This window comes from Callospermophilus lateralis, chromosome 10, assembly GCF_048772815.1.
Source record: "Callospermophilus lateralis isolate mCalLat2 chromosome 10, mCalLat2.hap1, whole genome shotgun sequence".
In the NCBI taxonomy this organism is placed as follows: domain Eukaryota; kingdom Metazoa; phylum Chordata; class Mammalia; order Rodentia; family Sciuridae; genus Callospermophilus; species Callospermophilus lateralis.
In genome coordinates, this window is record NC_135314.1 from 123,346,221 (window position 1) to 123,365,274 (window position 19,054).

A 19,054-nucleotide genomic window follows, 5' to 3' on the forward strand; every position below is an offset into this window, starting at 1 on the left:
TTATTTAATGGGAGAGTCTAGTATTTCCTGATAATCTTGCCTTTTTAAATTTCTCCAATAAAGCTTATAGCCAGCAAGGACAAATACACTAATCATAATGATCACCCCTCCAAAGACATCATAGACACTAGGAAATATGTGTAACACTAGAAGCTGTAGGACCATAGCTACCACAATCTCCAGATGCTGTACTGTGCTGACCAAAGCTGGATGGAATTTGTCCAAGGCATAATAAACTCCTAAAAATGCCACAGTAGAACAGATGCATATAGCAATGAGATAACTCCATGTTTCTCCATCTAATGGAATGATGGGTTCTTGAAGAACAAACATAGTAGACACTCCCCAGATTGTCCCAGTCCAACCAAAGGTAAACAGTGCAGTCCACATGCTGATCTTCTCCCTGATGGATCTGTATACTATCATAGAAAGAGCAGTGGTCAGTCCAGCCATCACAGTCATAGTGTACCCAAAAGCTTCTTTCCAGGCATTTAACAAAGAATTGTCTTCATCAACAATGTTGGGAATCATGACAAGGCAAACACCTAAGATGCTGCAAACAACCGTTGCCATGTCAACATAAGCCATTTTCTCATCTACAAGTAAAAATGCCAAAATGGCACTGAACACTGTGGTTGTGGCTCGCCACATAGTGGTGCCATTGCTGGGAGGAACTATTGAAAATGATGTATAAGCACAGGTAATAGAAATAACATTGCATACACCATAAAAGAAGAGTCGTAATCTGTATCCACTGGGTCCAAAGGGAGGTTCCTGGTAGTAACACACAACTAACACAGATAAGACTTGCATGACAGAACGAATAAAAATCAGTTCTAAAGATGGAACTTTAGAACGGTCAGAAACAAGCCTAGTGATAAGGGCTACACATCCATGAGCCAAAGCAGATCCAAACAACACTATCCACATTTTTCGGGATTGAAAAATATTTTTTTCTGCAAAGCTCTGGAATTGTCCGATCTCATTAGTCATTGGATCCTCTGTTGGTTGAGGCTGAGTATCCATGGTTCCAAAGAAAGTTCTTCCTTTTCTTTTCATTTCACTCAGCAAACCTTTCTTTGGATTTTCTTCCATAAAATTTCCATAGTCTTCATTGATTTCTTCATATCCATCTTCCCCAGGCTGGGGATAATGAGAAGTATATTTCACCATCACTGTGTTGGGATGTATTTTCACCCGTTTTTTAACTGGATACTTTTTGGATGGAGAAGTATCCATTTTTTCAGATAATCAATTCTATTAAAAATAAAAGAGACAAATGTCATATACATTTCATTGAAAAAAGAATTTCTGTTATAATAATATGCACCACTTCAATGTCAAAAAGAGATTATAACAGGAGTCTATAAAAAAATATAGGACAAGATGATCTGGAAATATGCTTATCACATGTATGGAGCACAATGGAATCTTCTACCCTTTTTTTACTCCCATCTTAGATTTGTCCCAATTTCTCATCCTGCTTATTCTTGTCTGATCCAGCTTTATTTCTCAGCTTTACAGGACATAATATTTTTTCCATTCTTTCATTCCTACCCATTTCTCTACTCATCCCAAAACACAGAGAAATCAATAACAACTTAAATCAAACTTTTCTTTTTCATTGTGACCATTTGTCTATGTTATAAATTATAAGTAGATGAGTCCAAAGTCCTTTGTGTAATCAATTTGGTATAATGCCGGAATCCACCTTATATTACCAATTATAGTGATTTTACTCTATATTTGTCATATTCTTTCAAATATAAAAATATACTGAAATTAAAAAATGAGTTTAGTAGCATATGAATTGTTGGTGAGAATAAAAAATGTACAACTTTTCTGAGAAGTAGTTGAGTAACATATATTGAGATCCTGTATTAAGCAATATCCCTGCAACATATATTGAGATCCTGTATTAAGCAATATCACCATGAAAAGGTGATTACAAGATGCTTTTTACATTCTGAATAAAAAGAGAAGGGAAGGAAATAGAAAAGAACGGGTTGTGATGATGTGTACCTATAATCCCAGCTACTTGGAGGCTGAAGCAGGAGGATTGCAAGTTCAAAGTCAGCCTGGAAACTTAGTGAGATCCTGTCTCAAAAAAAAAAAAAAAAACTTTTAAAATGGGTGGGGCTGTAGATGCCCTGGGTTCAAACATAATTACCACCAAAAAAAAAAGTAAGAAAACTTATTTATATTTCCTTATATAACAAAATTATGGCTGACTATAAACAAAATAAACTAATAGTGGTTGGGGTGGTACAGGGAAGAAGAATAGAAGAAAACCTTTTTGTAGCATACTTTTACATATTTTTATTTTTGAATCATGATATTATTAAAAAAATTAAATTAAAAACTAGGGGCTGGGATTGTGGCTCAGCGGTAGAGCGCTCACCTAGCACGGGCAGGACCCAGGTTCAATCCTCAGCATGACATAAAAAAATAAATAAATAAAGGCATTGTGTTGTGTCCATCTAAACCTAAAAAAATAAATACTTAAAAAAAAACTAATGTAAAATTTCATCTGTTACTTAAGGAAAAAAGAGCATACAAAAAGTGTGAGGAGGTATATGCAGGATCATTATAGCTAACAAAGATAACCCTTATACAATGGAATATTATGCTATGGATCCATTAAAAATGACAATGTGGATCTTTACTGACATGGAAAGATGTCTATGAAATGTTGTTGAATAAGAAAAATATTAAGCTTCATTTTGTTAAATAAGGAGTAAAGAAATAATGCATATAAAAAACAAGCCACAGTGCCAGCATACAATAAACTCTCAATAAGTATTAGCAATAAATTTGATTTCTTTCATCTATAATTATCTTATGAAACATTATGTGTTTTTACACTGGGTGATTCTTTCTTTTAGACCAGTATTTGCTCATTCAGTTATCTTTCTTTCCTTCCTTTCTTCCTTTGAAAAATTTCCTAATTCCTTTCCAGTGACTCCTTTTTTTCCCACTAAAAAATAGAAAATGAAAGAGAAGAAAAAGAAATTTTTTTTTTTGTCCTCCCTGGTTCCTTGCCCAAACTCATCAGTTTCAGGATCGTAAGCCATGGCCCAGAAATCAAATCTAATTCTGTTCTTTGACACCATCTGGAGAGCCAACTGTTCTATTCTATTTACTCTTTTTTTTTTTTTTTTTTAAGGGATTGCCTTTGGCTGGAAAGTCATGGGAAAAAAAACACCATCCATTCCCCCAAGTCCTTCAGTTTCTTAGCATGGACCTATCCCTTGCAGCCCTTCCAATATGCCCCTATCAGACTAATCTGATTATTCTTTATTTCCAGCTTCTAGAACATTCCACCTCAAATCATGGTTTCAGCTTTAATAACCTCAAATTGAATTAATAGCTTTGTTCTCCCAAGTAGATTTTCCTTTCCTATTTTCTCATTTATATTTGTGATGTCACCATTCTTTTAGACCCTCAAACTAGAAATCAAAGGATACTCTAAATTATCATTTCTGCCATTACACTCCCATTTGGTCATCAATATTACTGTTTTTGTCTTTGAAATATTCCTCAGATTTTGCCTTTTCCTCCAACTCCATTTTACTTTTATGATTCTGGGTCAAGTTATTGTCCATTCCTATCTAAAATAACTGCAACCACATCCCATTACAGTTGGATATGAAAGAAACCACTGAAAAGCTTATGTGCTGGAGACATGTCCAATGTAGCAATCAATATTAATAGGTGAACTGATTAAATTATGATGGTCGTAATCTCATCAGTGGATTGATCCATTTGATGGATTATTAATTTGAATGGTCTAATAGGTGGTAACTGTAGGCAGGTGGGGCAATGCTGAAGGAAGCAGGTCACTAGGTGTATGCCCTTGGGATTATATCCTGTCCCTAGATCTTTGCTCATTCTCCTTCTCAGCTGCTATGAGCTCAGCAGCTTTCTTCCACCATGCCCTTCCTCATTTCAGACCCAGAGCATGGGAAAAAAAAAAAAAAAAAAAAAAAAAAAACGCCATGAATCAAGCTGATCATGAAGTGAATCTCTGAAACTGTGGGCTGAAATAAACTTTTCCTCCTCTGCGTTGTTCTTATTAGGTATTTTAGTCACAGTGATGAAAAGTGGACTAACATAGAAATTGATATTGAAAGTGGGATCATTGCTGTGGCTAACCTGACCATTTGGTTCAGAAGCCTTTGGAACTGATTTATGGAAGGAGTTTGGAAAAATTCAGAGACACAGGCTGGAAAAACCTTAGAATCTTGTAAGCAAAGCTTAATGAGCAATTCTGGTGAGAGCTCAGAAGACCACAATATATATAGGAATGTGAACCGTAAAGACTGTGCTCATGAGGTTTCAAAAGGGAATGAAGACTCTATTGGGAATAGGACTAGAGGCCACATATGTTACTTTCTGGCAAATAACTCATCTACATTTTGCCCATGTCTTGAGACTTTGTATGTGAGGCTAAAATTAAAGGTGATGAACTTGTTAATCTGGTAGAGGAAATTTCAAGGCAGCACAGCATTCAGGAACTGGCATTGATATTGTTGGTGGTTTGTTATCAGGTTTACTATGAGAATAACCAGCAGAAAGCAGAGAAGAGTTTTAAAACTTGCAGTTTGGCCATAAAGGCATGTGAAAAACTGGATACAAGGAAGGTGTGGTTGTTGAAGAAAGTACCTCCACTAAAAAGAAGCCAAGTACCTTCCACAAAGAAAATAGAAAATATGCCTTGAGGGAATCTCAGCAATCAGCAAGATCACACCCACAGCAGGCTCAAGGGTAAAACCTCTTTCTCTGATAAAAGATCGTGGATGGGGTCACCTGCTCACACAGTGGTGAAAAGAAAGTTGTCTCCCCAGGATTAATTTTACTGCATTCAGCTGCCCAGACACTCAGATGCCACTGCATCCATGGTCCAAAAAGACCTGGCCACTGCTTTATCTGGTAGTATATCTTGTTGGTTCTGCAGGAATGCAGGATGCTAGAGGTTTAGATTTACAAAGGAAGACGTGGGAGGCCAAGCAAAATGTTTCAAGGTCTAAATCTCTGTGAGGGCAATGCATGAAACTGTGAGAATTAAGCCAAAACTGTAGTGAAGACCCCCAAGGATTAAGAGATGACAGTAATGTGGAACATCTGCAAAGAAAAGCTGTTGGCTGCAGAGAGAGCTAGCCTAAGAGGAAGGCCATCTGGGCTGCATCTGGGCCTTACCAACAAGGCCATAAAGGTGGAACAGCCCAAGCCCTTTGGAGTTCACATCTCATCACAATGTACACAGGATGCCAAACATGGAATTACAAAATCTAATGTTTACTTGGCTGAGTTTTGGTCTTGCGCTGGTTCCATACCTTCTTTTTAAGCACTTATTCCTTCCTTTTGGAATGGGAATTCTTATTCTTTGCCACTATATATTGGATGCATGTAACTGGCTTTTGATTTTTTTAGGGTCTCCCAGCCAAGAGTTTGCTTTGAGTCTTTTTTTTTTTTTTTTTTTTAAGAGAGAGCGAGGGAGAGAGTGAGAGAGAATTTTTTAATATTAATTTTTTAGTTTTTTTTTTCTTTTGGCAGACACAACATCTTTGTTTGTATGTGGTGCTGAGGATCCAACCCGGGCCGCATGCATGCCAGGCGAGCGTGCTATTGCTTGAGCCACATCCCCAGCCCTGCTTTGAGTCTTGAAGGAGACTTTGGATAAGTCTAAGGACTTTGGAGGCAATGCTGGAACTGTTAACACTATGGGGACTCTTGGAGATGGACTGAATGCATTTTGTACTGTGAGATAAACATGAGATTTTAGGGGTCTGGGGCAAAATATTATGGTTTGGATATGAAGTGTTCCCTCAAAAGCTCATGTGTCAGAAATATGATATCCAATGTAACAATGTTCAGAGATGAAATGATTAGATTATGAGAGCTTTAGCCTCATAATGGATCAATCCATTTGATTATCTATTTGATGAATTAATAATTTAAATGGACTACTGGGTAGTAACTATAGGCAGGTGGGATGAGGCTGAAGGAAGCAGGTCACTGGGAGTGTATCTTTGGGGATTATTTCTTATCCTGGGTCAAGTTGCTCCTTCTGTTTCCTGGCTGCCATGAATTGGGCAGCTCTCCTTTACCACACAGTTCCACCATAATGTTCTTGCCTCATCTTTGGTCCAGAGCAATGGAGTGGCCAATCGTAGGTTGAATCTCAAAAACCATGAGCCCAAAATAAACCTTTCCTTCTCTAAGTTGTTCTCATTAAGTATTTTGGTCACAATAATTAAAAAAATAACTCAAAGACATCCTAACTACCCTCTTTGAATCCCAATCTTTCTCTAAAACCCATCTGTATTTTTCCACTGTCACATTACTCTGTTTTTAAAAGATTCAAACGAAACAAAAACTTTCCTCAAGGCTTTCCCATTCAAGAACCTAGAGTTCGTTATAGACCTACTCTCTGCCTTATCAAATTTCAACTCTTCTGCCTCTATCTCAATGCTCTGCTTAATATAGCACCTATCAATAATTAGTTCCTTAACACAAACACTTTGCTCTGAGCAATTAGTCCAGCAATCCCTGACCTCATTCTATACGTGCACATATAATTTCCTAACCCTTTATTCTCACTGACTCCCTTTTGCTCAAACTTTTTAAACACTGCTCATCTTTTAAGATCCAATACAAATTCTATCTTTAGAAACAAGCTTTTCCTGACTTCTCCAGCCATTTGTTTCCTCTCCTCCTCCTCCCTCTTTTCTTCCTCCTCCTCCTTTTTTTTTTTTTTTTTTTTTTTTTAGGTATAGTTGAACACAATGCCTTTATTTTATTTATTTATTTATTTGTGGTGTTGAAGATCAAACCCAGGGCCTCGAACATGCTAGGTGAGTGCTCTACCACTGAGCTCCAACCCCAGCCCCCTCCTCCTCCTTCTTCATGTTTAAACATCTGCAGTAGTTCATCCCATCTAATTTTCATAATCTAATAATTTTGTTATCTACTTGATTCAACTCAGTGTAATTTTGTTTCCAGTTACTACAACCAAATATGCTATGTCACATTTCCCTTCCTTGATGGACAAAAATGATCTTCATCCTATCTTAGTTAGATTCCATAACTTTCCATTCACTGTTCATTGTTGAAGTTTTATTTTATATCCATTCAAAGCTTTCCCTTTCCAACTGCAAGTCAGATCTATAGGTCCAGGAACATGAAGAAGGAGGAGCTGTGGTTGCTATTTCATTCCTCCTAGTTCCTCCCTTTGAAGGCCATAGAAAGGAGACAGATTTCTCTCAAAAGCTTCTGTCTCATTCTTCTAGGCTCTATCTCCCCTAGTGTACTGGCACAGGGAGGAAGGAAAAGGAAAGAGACATATGTCTCATAAGTTGGCTGCTGTCATATAATGAATTTTTGATCTGTAAACGTGGCTAGACTGAACTACAGTCCCCAGTTATTTAAGCAGACACAAATCTAGGGCTGAAGTTGCTCAGAATTAAAGCCCTTGCCTAGCGCTTACAAAAAAACAAAACGACACTAATCTAAATAATATTGTGAAGGGATTTTGCAGATGTGATACAAGTCCCCTATCAGTTAACTTTATGAAAAATAGACTAAAGTGAGAATAGGCCTGACTTAATTAGGTCAGTCCTTTAAAAGAGAGCTAGTCCTTTCTTAAATTCAGAGATTTCAAAATATTTGAGTTCTAACCTGCTCATGATATATCTTTTCTTACTGCTTGTGGACAACAGACTTCAGCCATGCTTATGGGTTTCCAACTTGCTTCCTGCCTTATAGAGAATTGAACCCAGGGCCTCCAGCATGCCCAGCATCAACTAGCTCTTAATCTCCCCTCCCTGCCCACCTGCCTGCCACAGACTTCAGACTTACTTATCCAGGCCCACAAGAGCATATGCCAATTCCTTATAATGAATCTCCTGCTGGTTCTGCATCTCAGATTGAGCCCTGACCTGGATACTTATTGGAATTCTCCCTCAGCTCATGTCTTTATTGAGATATCCTCTAGGTTGCAAGTATGCAAATGCAGTTTATCTCATGTAAATTCTCTAGGCTCTCCTCAATGCACACATCCCCCTTATGAGAAAACCGTATTCTGAGGCTTATAGTCCACAGATTTTTGTTGTTTGGCCTCCTTGCCTGTTCAGAAGCTCTCCTGGGAAGAAACTAACAGTACTTTCTTGGCCCCAGGAAACTCACCTCTCCTTGCCACTCTAAAAAGTTGATAAGGATCACTTATCACTGGACTCCTCTCCTACATTCTCTGTGCTCAGGAAAGCAAAGGACAATTAAAATGTGCTATCTAGGCAGATTTCCAAGTGGGGAATGAGAAGGCACACCCAACAGTTACAAATAATGATCTGGTGACCTTTCCCGACACGGAAAAAGCATATTCTTCTTAGAACAAAGCCCCATGACTGTTAATATGATCCCTGTGACCAGATGAACCTTCCGAAGAATCAGTAATCTTGTATCTAGTATCTCCCATATTATATGTTTGGGTTTAAAAATATAGATAGATAGATAAATAGATAGATATTTTTAGTTGTCAATGGACTTTTGTATTTACTTGTTTGTTTATTTATTTATATGTGGTGCTGAGAATCACACCCAGTATCTCACACATGCTAAGCAAGTACTCTATTACTGAGCCACAATCCCAGCCCCATGTTTTTTGTTGTTTTTTTTTTTTTTTAATGTTTGACATATTTAGATAGAGAGGAGGGGAGGGTGTATGTCCCCTCTCATTGAAAGTAGACAGGCATTCATGACCTGTTTCAGGCAACACAGTATGGTAAAAGTGGCACACTGAGTCTTAGTCCCAGAACTGTGCCTTCCTGGCTGGAATACTCCTGCATGTAGCCCTGAGCTGCCAGATAAGCAGTCTGACTGCTGTGAGGAAGCTCAAACTCACCCATGTAGAGAAACCACATGAAGAGGTTTTGAGACAAAGAAAGAAATGCCCGGTCAGCCCCACTTGCTACAGCCCCCTGCTATTCCAGCCACCTACCTGTATGCAAGTATATGAGACGCCCAGAGTCAGAATCACTCACTCACACCCTTTCCAAATCCCTGATCAGAAGAAATCATGACAGATAATCAAGTACCTGCAATAGATAACTAAAACATTCACTTCCCTCACAGAGTTTTGTTTTATGTTTTTCTTTACTGGGATTTGAACCCAGGGCCTCAGGGCCTCACACATGCTAGACTAGTGCTCTACCATTTGAGCTATATTGCCAGCCTTCTCCCCAATATATTAAAGAATAGGAAGGAAGGTGGATATTCTCCAGTGATAGTTAAAATTGGAAGATCTCTTAGGAAGTATCATCTGGCCCAAACTGATTGGCTTTGGAAAGTGGAATATTTTGTCCTTCTGTTGTGGGATTCTAGATGTGATTTCTGAAGCAAGAGGAAAGTCATATTCAACATCCTCTTAGGCATTCCTTAGTTTCTTTGTTAGTCTAGTAGCACATATTAAACTGTCATTTGTATTGCATAATTTTTGTATAATTTCTCTCAGTAAATACAACAGATTCCAGCATTTCTCAATGATGCTAATATTATATTGTGTCCCACTGATGCAAAAGTCACCTAAACTAAAGAGATAGATATGAATCTTCATCAGTCTCTCAAATATTCATCTAATTCCAGAATTTCATAAATAAGTTCTTGAAGAGAACCTAGAATCCTGATGGGCTCTTATATTTTGCACATCTTTGAGTCTTTCAACTCAATTAATAAAATCAATTGAGGTACATATGCTCAGCACCATGATAGGTGCTAGAAATATGAAAATAAATAAAAGAGATAGTCTTTGTCCTCATAGATCTTACAGAGTAGGGGAAATGAAATGTAAATTTAAATTTAGTATTTTAAGAAGTAAATAAAGAAAGCCAGGGAAGTACAGGAAGCTGTTGGAGCATAGACAAGAACTGTTTTCTAGATAGAAAAGGCACCTGAATTAGAACCTTCAGCATATGTTACAAGCACTCAGCTAAAAAGAAGGAGCCAGAAAGGTAAACAACTTGAGAATGAGAAATGTTAGATTTTAGTTCTGACTCTGCTCCCAACAAGAGTATAAATAATAATTATATCTATTTTAAGAGAGTTTGGGATGATAACTTGTAGGATCTTTTGACTCAACTCTTCATAATTTGTCTGTCTCTTTTTTTTTTTTGCAGTGCTAGGGATTGAACCCGGGGCCTCACACATGCTAGGCAAGTGCTCTACCAATAAGGTGTATTTCCAGCCCACAGTTTGTCTTTTAAAAGAGTATTTTGATACCTCTCCCTCCCATACAACTGTGTAGTTGAGTGACCATAACTTTATGAGTACCTGCTTAAAGTACTCGGACCAATGTGCCACCTTCCTCACAGGGTTCCTCTAATAGGGGTTTACACAGGGAGGACCCTCCAAGGCATAGGGGTCCATTTGGGCTATACAGATCAACTCAGCCATGTAGAGATAACATGAAATAGAACCAAAGGAGCAGCATGCCTAGGTACAAATGTATCAACCTGAAATGCTAGAAACAAATGGATTAAAAGGGTAAATTGTTTGGCATCCACTTGAACAATGGGCTTAATTCAGTATGGAAAGCCTAAAACCAATAATTTTGTCCACTATCTTGGTTTGAATCCTTAGGACAATCCTCTTGTAATGCCGGCAGTAGATGGGATCGAATAAGTGTGGGGGGTATATATGGAGGAGGGAAAGAGGGAGGTAGGGAGGTAGAGAAAGAGTTGAGGAGGGTTTTCAAGATAGTGGAATAGAGAAGGTCACTTTCCTGGCTGCTCCATAGCATGAAACCTAGAAAGCAGATAGGCAGCTTCTCAGCAAGGTGGGTGAACAAAAAAAAAGGGGGGAGGGGGCATTCTTTACTGGAATTTAATATTTGATATTCAAAGCAGGGGACTCAGGAGACTAGATATAATAAAATAAGAAATAAATCCCCAGAGCCACAGCTGCTGCCACAGTTGGAGGTACCAGCCAGAGTGGTCTATCTGTGAGCAAAGTGGAGGGATAAGCCCTGAGGTGTGTCTGGGTATGGAGAGTTTAGCAATCAAAGACACTGCCCCACTAAACTGAAAGAAACTGCCCAACTAAACTTTTCCTTGTGCCAGAAAGAAGCCAAATCTATCTCGACTGCATGTGAAGGACAGAAGAAGAAACCATTTTGCAGCTGAAGCTGATTTCTGGCAAATCTGAGTTTGGTTCAAAATACAAGCCTGGGAAACCCACACTGCACAACATGGAATGTACCTAAGGAGAAAATCAAATGTGGAGAGAGACTTACACAGGAGATAATAGGTCAAGGAAATGCACCTGGCTCTCTCTCTCCCCCTCCAAACCATCTGCTTACAGGACTGGCTGAGAAAGACTCACCTGGCTGGGATTTCAAAAGAGTAGGGGTGAGAGATATTGATTTTGGAGACTAAACCAGAGACCAGGAAATATGGGGTCCACAGGTGATGTAGTGACTAAGAATTGGCTCCTCCACCACATGGAAGACAGGGGAGATCTTTGGGATACAGTCCTCCACTGTCGACTGGCAACAGGTGGGCCCTAGAGATGTGCTGATTTAAAATCTCCAGACCCAGTGGCATTCAGTGAAGAACATAGAGCCTACCAAAGCCTAAACCCTGACTATGGGAATTCTGCCTATGGGATTACCTCTGTCACTCCAGCAACATCATCCTGAGGTGAGTAAGCATCACACTCCAGACGACCCACCTAAAACTGCTGAGAAGGGAAGCTGAGAATATTTTGAACTCCAACAGAAACAACTCCGTAACTTTTCATCAAGATCTTTTTTTTTTTTCCTTTTCTATGTTCCATTGTGATCTTATGGTTCATGGACATTCATACATTCATATTTGGTACTGTTTCTCATTTCTAGAATTTTTAATTATTTTTTTCATTTGTTCTAATTAGTTATACATGAGAGTAGAATGCATTTGAGGGGAGGGTACCAGGGATTGAACTCAGTGGCACTATACCACTGAGCCACTTCCCCAGCCCTACTTTGTATTTTATTTAGAGACATGGTCTCACTGAATTGCTTACCTCCTTGCTTTTGCTGAGGCTGGCTTTGAACTCACAATCCATGCCTGACCAGACTGAATTTTTGATGTAAGTTATTTTTCATTGATTAGTTTTTTTGAGGACTAGGAAGTTCAATTATTATATTTCATTTTCTTTTCATTCTTTTATTTTTAATTTTTTAAATGTGTGTGTCTCTCTATATATATACATATATATATACATGTATATAAATATGTATATGTATATATTCTCTCACTTCTCTGTTTCCCTTCTTTCTCTCTTGTCTTCTGCTCATAGCCAATCTCTATTATTCTTACATTCACTCTTCCTTTAATTTTTTACTTCTATCTTACTCCTCTCCTTGATAATCATCACATCCTATAGCACTTCTGTTCTTTCCCTGTCCACCATTTGAAATTGTGAACACTTTTTGAAAATTTACTGTGTTTATGGTAAGGGAATAAAAATAATTTTCCAATAATAATATTGAATGTAAATTACTTAATCTCATCAATCAAAGATATAGACTGGCAGATTGGATTAAAAAGCAGAACCCAACAATATGCTATCTCCAAGAGGCTCACCTCATAGGCAAAGACATCAACAGACTGAAGGTAAAAGGATGGGGAAAACATATCATTCATATGAATCTCCTAAACAAGCAGAGGTTTCTGTATTCATATCAGATAAAGTGGACTTTAAGCCAAAGTTAATCAGAAGGGACAAAGAAGGCCATTTCATACTGCTTAAGTGAATTATACATCAGGAAGACATAACAATTGTAAATATTTATGCCCCAAACAATGAAGCATCTACATATATTAAAACAAACCCTTCTTAATTTCAAGAATCAAATAGACCACAACATAATAATACTGGGTGACTTTAACACACCTCTCTCACCACTGATAGATTCTCCAAACAAAAACTAAATAGAGAAGCTATAGAACTTTAAAAAATACAATTAATAATTTATATTTCACAGACATATATAGAACATTTCATCCATCAATGACTGAATACCCTTTCTTCTCAGCAGCACATGGATCCTTCTATAAAATAGACCATAGTTAGGCCACAAAGCAGCTCTTAGTAAATCCAATAAATAGAGATAATACTTTGTATTCTATCAGATCATAATGGAATGAAATTAGAAATCAACAATAAAATAAAAGATACAAGCTACCACAACACGTGGAGACTAAATAATATGCTATTGAATGACCAATGGATAGCAGAATAAATCAGGAATGAGATTAAAAAAATACTTAGAGGTGAATAAGAATAGCAACACAACATATCAAAATATCTGGGACACTAAAAGTCAGTGCTGAGGAAAGTTCATTGCATTGAGCTCATTCATTAAAAGAATAGAAAGTCAACAGTTAATCCAGGTGCGGAGGCGCATACCTATAATCCCAGCAGCTCAGGGGGCTGAGACACAAGGATCGGAAGTTCAAAGCCAGCCTCAGCAAAAGGGAGATCCTAAGCTAGGGATATGGCTCAGTGGTTGAGTGCCCCTGAGTTCAATCTCCGGTATCAAAAAAAAAAAAAAAAAAAAAAAAAAAAAAATTCAACAATTAAATAACCTAACATGACATCTAAATCCCTAGAAAAAGAACAAAGCAACAACAAAAGCAGTAGAAGACAGGAAATAATTAAAATCAGAGCTGAAATTGAAACAAAAAATCCAAAAACTGAAGAAACAAAGAATTGGTTCTTTGAAAAAATAAATAAAATCGATAAACCCTTACCCAAGCTAATGAACAGAAATAGAAAACTCAAATTTCTAAAATTCATGATGAAAAGGGAAATATCACAATGGACACTACTGAAGAAACTATTTTGAAAATTTGTACTCCCATAAAATGAAGACATCAAAAAAATTTCTAGAGACATATGACATATCTAAATTCTATCATGAGGACATAGAAAATTTAAACGTATCTGTTTCAAATAATGAAATTAAAAATGCCATCAAAAGCCCACCAATAAAGAAAAGCCCATGACCAGACATATTCTCAGCCAAGTTCTACCAGACTTTCAAAGAAGAACTAACACCAATCCTCCTCAAATTATTCCATGAAATAAAAAAGAAGGGAACCCTTCCAAACTCTTTCTATGATGCTAGTATCACCCTGATACCAAAACCAAAGACACATCAAGGAAAGAATACTTCAGACCAAATCCCTGATGAACATAGATGCAAAAATTCTTAATAAAGTCCTGACAAATTGCATACAAAAACATATTAAAAAGATAATGCACCAGGATCAAGTGGAGTTCATCCCAGGGATGCAATTTGGTTTCAACATATGGAAATCAATAATTCATCATAATTCATCATCAATAGACTTAAAAACAAGAATCACATGATTATCTCAATAGATGCAGAAAAGGCATTTGACAAAATACAGTATCCATTCAAGTTCAATGAAAAACTAGGAATAGTAGAAACGTACCTCAACATTGTAAAAGCTATATATGCTAAACCCATGGCTAACATCATTCTAAATGTAGAAAAAATGAAAGCATTCCCTCTAAAAACTGTAACAAGACAACGATGTCCTCTTTCACCACTTCTATTCAACATCATCCTTGAAACTCTACAGAGGAATTAGAAGAAAGAAATTAAGTGGATACAAATAGGAAAAAAAGAAGTCAAACTATCACTGTTTGCTGATATCATGATTCTATATTTGGAAGATCCAAAAACTCCACCAGAAAACTTATAGAACTAAATGAATTCAACAAAGTATCAGGATATAAAATCAACATCCATAAAGCAAATGCATTCCTATGTATCCAGTGATGAATCCACTGAAAGAGAAATTAGGAAAATTACCCCATTCACAATGGCCTCAAAAAAAAAAAAAAAAAAAAAAAAACCACCTTTGGAAATCAATCTAACAAAAGAGGTAAAAGAACTCTAGAATGAAAACAGAACACTAAATTAAGAAATTGAAGAAGAACTTAAAAGATAGAAAGATCTCCCATGTTCTTAACAGGCAGATTCAATACTATCAAAATGGCTATACTACCGAAAGTGCTATACAGATTTAATGCAATTCCTATTAAGGTTCCAATGGCGTTCTTCATGGAAATAGAAAAGGCAGTCAAGAAATTCATTTGAAAAAATAAGAGGCCCAGAATAGCCAAAGCAATCCTCAGTTGGAAAAGTGACGCAGAAGGCATTACAATACCAAACCTTAAGTTATACTATAGAGCTATATAACAAAAACAGCATGGTATTGGCACCAAAATAGTCATGAAGACCAATGGCACAGAATAGGAGACACAAGGATAAACCCACATAAATACAGTTATCTCATACTAGACAAAGGTGCCAAAAACATACATTGGATAAAAGATAGCCTCTTCATCAAATGGTGCTGGGAAAACTGAAAATCCATATGTAGCAAAATGAAATTAAACTCCTATCTCTCAACCTACACAAAATTCAAAGTGGACTAAGGACCTAGGCATTAGACCAGAAATCCTGTGCCTACTGGAAGAAAAAGTAGACCCAAATCTCTATCATGTCAGCTCAGGAACTAAATTCCCCAACAAGACTCCTAAAGCACAAGAAGCAAAATCAAGAATCAATAAATGTGATGAAATCAAACTAAAAATCTTCTTCATAGCAAAGGAAACAATCAAAAACACAAAGAGAGCCTACATAATAGGAGAAAATCTTTGCCACATACACCTTAGATAGAGCATTAATCTCCAGGATATACAAGGAACTCAAAAAAAACATCAATAACCCAGTCAATAAATGGGCAAATGAAATGAACAGACACTTCACAGAAGAAGTCTGATTGGTCAAGAAATACATGAAAAAATGTTCAACATCTCTAGCAATTAGAGAAATGCAAATTAAAGCTACACTGAGATTTCATCTCACTATAGTCAGAATGGCAATTATCAAGAATACAAGTAACAACAAATGTTGGCAAGGATGTGGGGGAAAAAGGCACACTCATACATTGCTGGTAGGACTGAAAATTGGTGCAACCACTCTGGAAAGCAAAGCAGAGTCCTCAGAAAACTTGGAATGGAACCACCATTTGACTCAGTTACCCTACTCTTCAGTATATACCAACAAGGACTTAAAATCAGCATACTACACGATTACTACATTGATGCAGTGACATCAATGCTCATAGCAATTCAATTCACAGTAGCTAAGCTATGGAACCAATCTAGCTGCCCTTCAACAGATGACTAAATAAACAAAATGTGGTACATATACACAATGGAATATTACTCAGCCATAAAGAAAAACAAAATTATGGCATTTGCTGATAAATGGATGAAACTGGAGAAGTGAAATAAACCAAGACCAAAAAACAAAGACGAGATGTTCTGATATATGGATGCTTACACACAATAGTGGGGTGGGTAGATTAGAAATTCATTGGATTAGACAAAGGGGAATGAAGGGAAGGGAGGAGAGATGGGAATAGAAAAGACAGTAGAATGAATCAGATATAACTTTCCTATGTTCATATATGAATTCACAACTAGTGAAACTCCAAATCATGTACATCCACAATAATGGGAAATTATATTCATGTATATATGTCAAAATACACTCTACTGTCATATATAACTAAAAAGAACAAATAAAAAAATTAAGAAAAAGAAATAGGCAAGGAGAAAGAGATTGATATATTCTGAGGAATGGGCTCATAAAATTTTGGAAAGTGGGCTGGGGTGGTGGCTCAGTGGTAGAGTGCTTGCCTTGCATGCATGGGCCCTGGGTTTGGTCCCAGCACAACATAGAAATAAAGATATTGTGTCCATCAACAAATAAAAATTTTTTAAAAAATTTGGAAAGTGGAAAGTTCAAAATTTCCATATTAGGTATCAGGATAGAGAGCTAGAGAAAAACCAGTGTTGCAGTTCTGTTTCAAAAACTGTTGCAGAATTCCCTCTTGCTGGGGAGGTTATGTATGTATGTATGTATGTATGCCCTGTTTTGGTTGGTTGGTTGGTTGGTTTTGTTGTTTCCAGTACCGGGGATTAAACCCAGGTCTTTGAACATGTTAAAAAAGCACTCTACAACTGAGCTACATCCCAGCCCAGTCTTTTGTTTTATTTAGGTTTTCAACTGATGGATGGTGCCTGCCCACCTTATAGCTGACAATCGATAAACCATCAATTTTATTTTTCCTGCTTCTTTTTTTCCCCCACATTTTATTTATTTATTTATTTAAAGAGAGAGAGAGACAGAGAGAATTTTTTTTTTTTTAAAGAATCTTCAGGCTCTGATCTTTTTTTTTTTTTTTTTAAGAGAGAGTGAGAGAGGGAGAGACAGAGAAAATTTTAATATTTATTTTTTAGTATTCGGCGGACACAACATCTCTGTTTGTATGTGGTGCTGAGGATCAAACCCGGGCCGCACGCATGGCAGGCGAGTGCGCTACCACTTGAGCCACATCCCCAGCCCCGAGAGAGAATTTTTAATATTTATTTTTTAGTTTTCGGGAGACACAACATCTTTGTTTGTATGTGGTGCTGAGGATCGAACACGGGCCACACGCATGCCAGGCGAGCGCGCTACCGCTTGAGCCACATCCCCAGCCCCTTCCCCACATTTTTAAATTGGTGGATTACAGTTGTACACATTGATGAGATCTGTCATTATATATTCATACATGTACACAATGTAACAATATAATTTGACTAATATAACTTCTCTGAATTTCCCTCCTCCCTCTAACCTCCCACCCCTTGGTCCCTTTCCTCTACTGATCTCCCTTTGATTTTTAGAAGATCCAGCCCCATCACTGGGCTTTTATTCCTGAATGTTGGCTAAACTCATTAGGCTTAACCTACTGGCATCAAAATATTGGGCAGTCGAGTTACCTGTTTACCTCCTTATTACTATAGGAATGGGATATGTGTTCTTATTTGGAATTAACATGATGAGTACTTCTCCACTCAACTCCATTCATACAATCACAGATAACTATGCTAAAAATCAACAGCAGAAGAAATACCAAGCAGAGGCCTTCCCAGCATTAAGAGAGAGTCCTAGGGACTGGGGTTGTGGCTCAGTGGTTGAGCACTTGCCTCACATGCATTAGCCCCTGGGTTCTATCCTCAGCACCACATATAAACAAATAAAATAAAGGTATTGAGTCCATCTACAACTGAAAAAAAATTTAAAAAAAAAAAGAGAGAGTCCCATTAGTAAACTAAATGTTCTTTCTTGCAGCCAGAGAACTTTACACCAAAAACTGAGTTGCATGTCAAGATGCTAATATCAAGCATGATGTTTTGACAGAATAATTTTGACCACAATTATCTATTTTCTCTTATTATTGCTCAATATTGAAATGAAAAAAATTGAAAGTTGTTCTTCCCAAGTAAATTTTAATGAATATTGTAAATGTTTTTAAATATTCATCATTAAAAGAATAAATAAAATACAGCATTAAAAATAAATAAATAAAATTGAAGCATCTGCAATCAATTATGAAGCACACTGGTGATCCACATCCTTCATCATCTCCAGGCTGAATTTCAGTTGCTAGTTCCCTGCTGCCCAGTGCACACCTCACAGTTTGGCCCAGTCAAGTGAATCCCAGCACCAGAAATCCACAGTGGCTCTGCATCAGGGCTTCCCAGTATTCCAGCATCTGGGCTTGCTTAGAACAAGCATCTGATTCGGGAGTGGTTTACCATCATCATATTTCTAAATAAGAAAAAGACATTTTGCTTATTCCTACTACAAAAGCAATATATAATTATTATAAAAAATCATAAATATGAGAAAGCAAAGAATATAAAGATCACTCATAATCCCTACCTCTTGGAGAAAACTACTGACCCTTTTAGGGATTTGTTTTTCAAAATTGATATGGAACAAGGTATACTATTTCATAACTTTTTATTTATACACATTTTTCTATGTCATTAAATATTTTATAATATTGTTTGTGTGTGTGTGTGTGTGTGTGTGTGTGTGTGTGTGTATGTGTATTGTGCCAGGATTAAACCCAGGACC

At 37.1% G+C, this 19,054-nt stretch overlaps 1 protein-coding gene and 1 pseudogene across 1 annotated transcript; one reads left to right on the top strand and one right to left on the bottom strand.

The window, feature by feature from the left end:
• On the bottom strand, positions 1 to 1,239 carry Slc35g2 (solute carrier family 35 member G2). Its single transcript, XM_076868780.1, has one exon. The coding sequence runs from the start codon at positions 1,237 to 1,239 to the stop codon at positions 1 to 3; it is 1,239 nt and encodes a 412-aa protein (XP_076724895.1).
• A 10,400-nt stretch (positions 1,240 to 11,639) lies between these two features.
• Positions 11,640 to 18,288, top strand: LOC143407944 (phosphatidylinositol N-acetylglucosaminyltransferase subunit P pseudogene; annotated as a pseudogene).
• Positions 18,289 to 19,054: the final 766 nt, after the last annotated feature.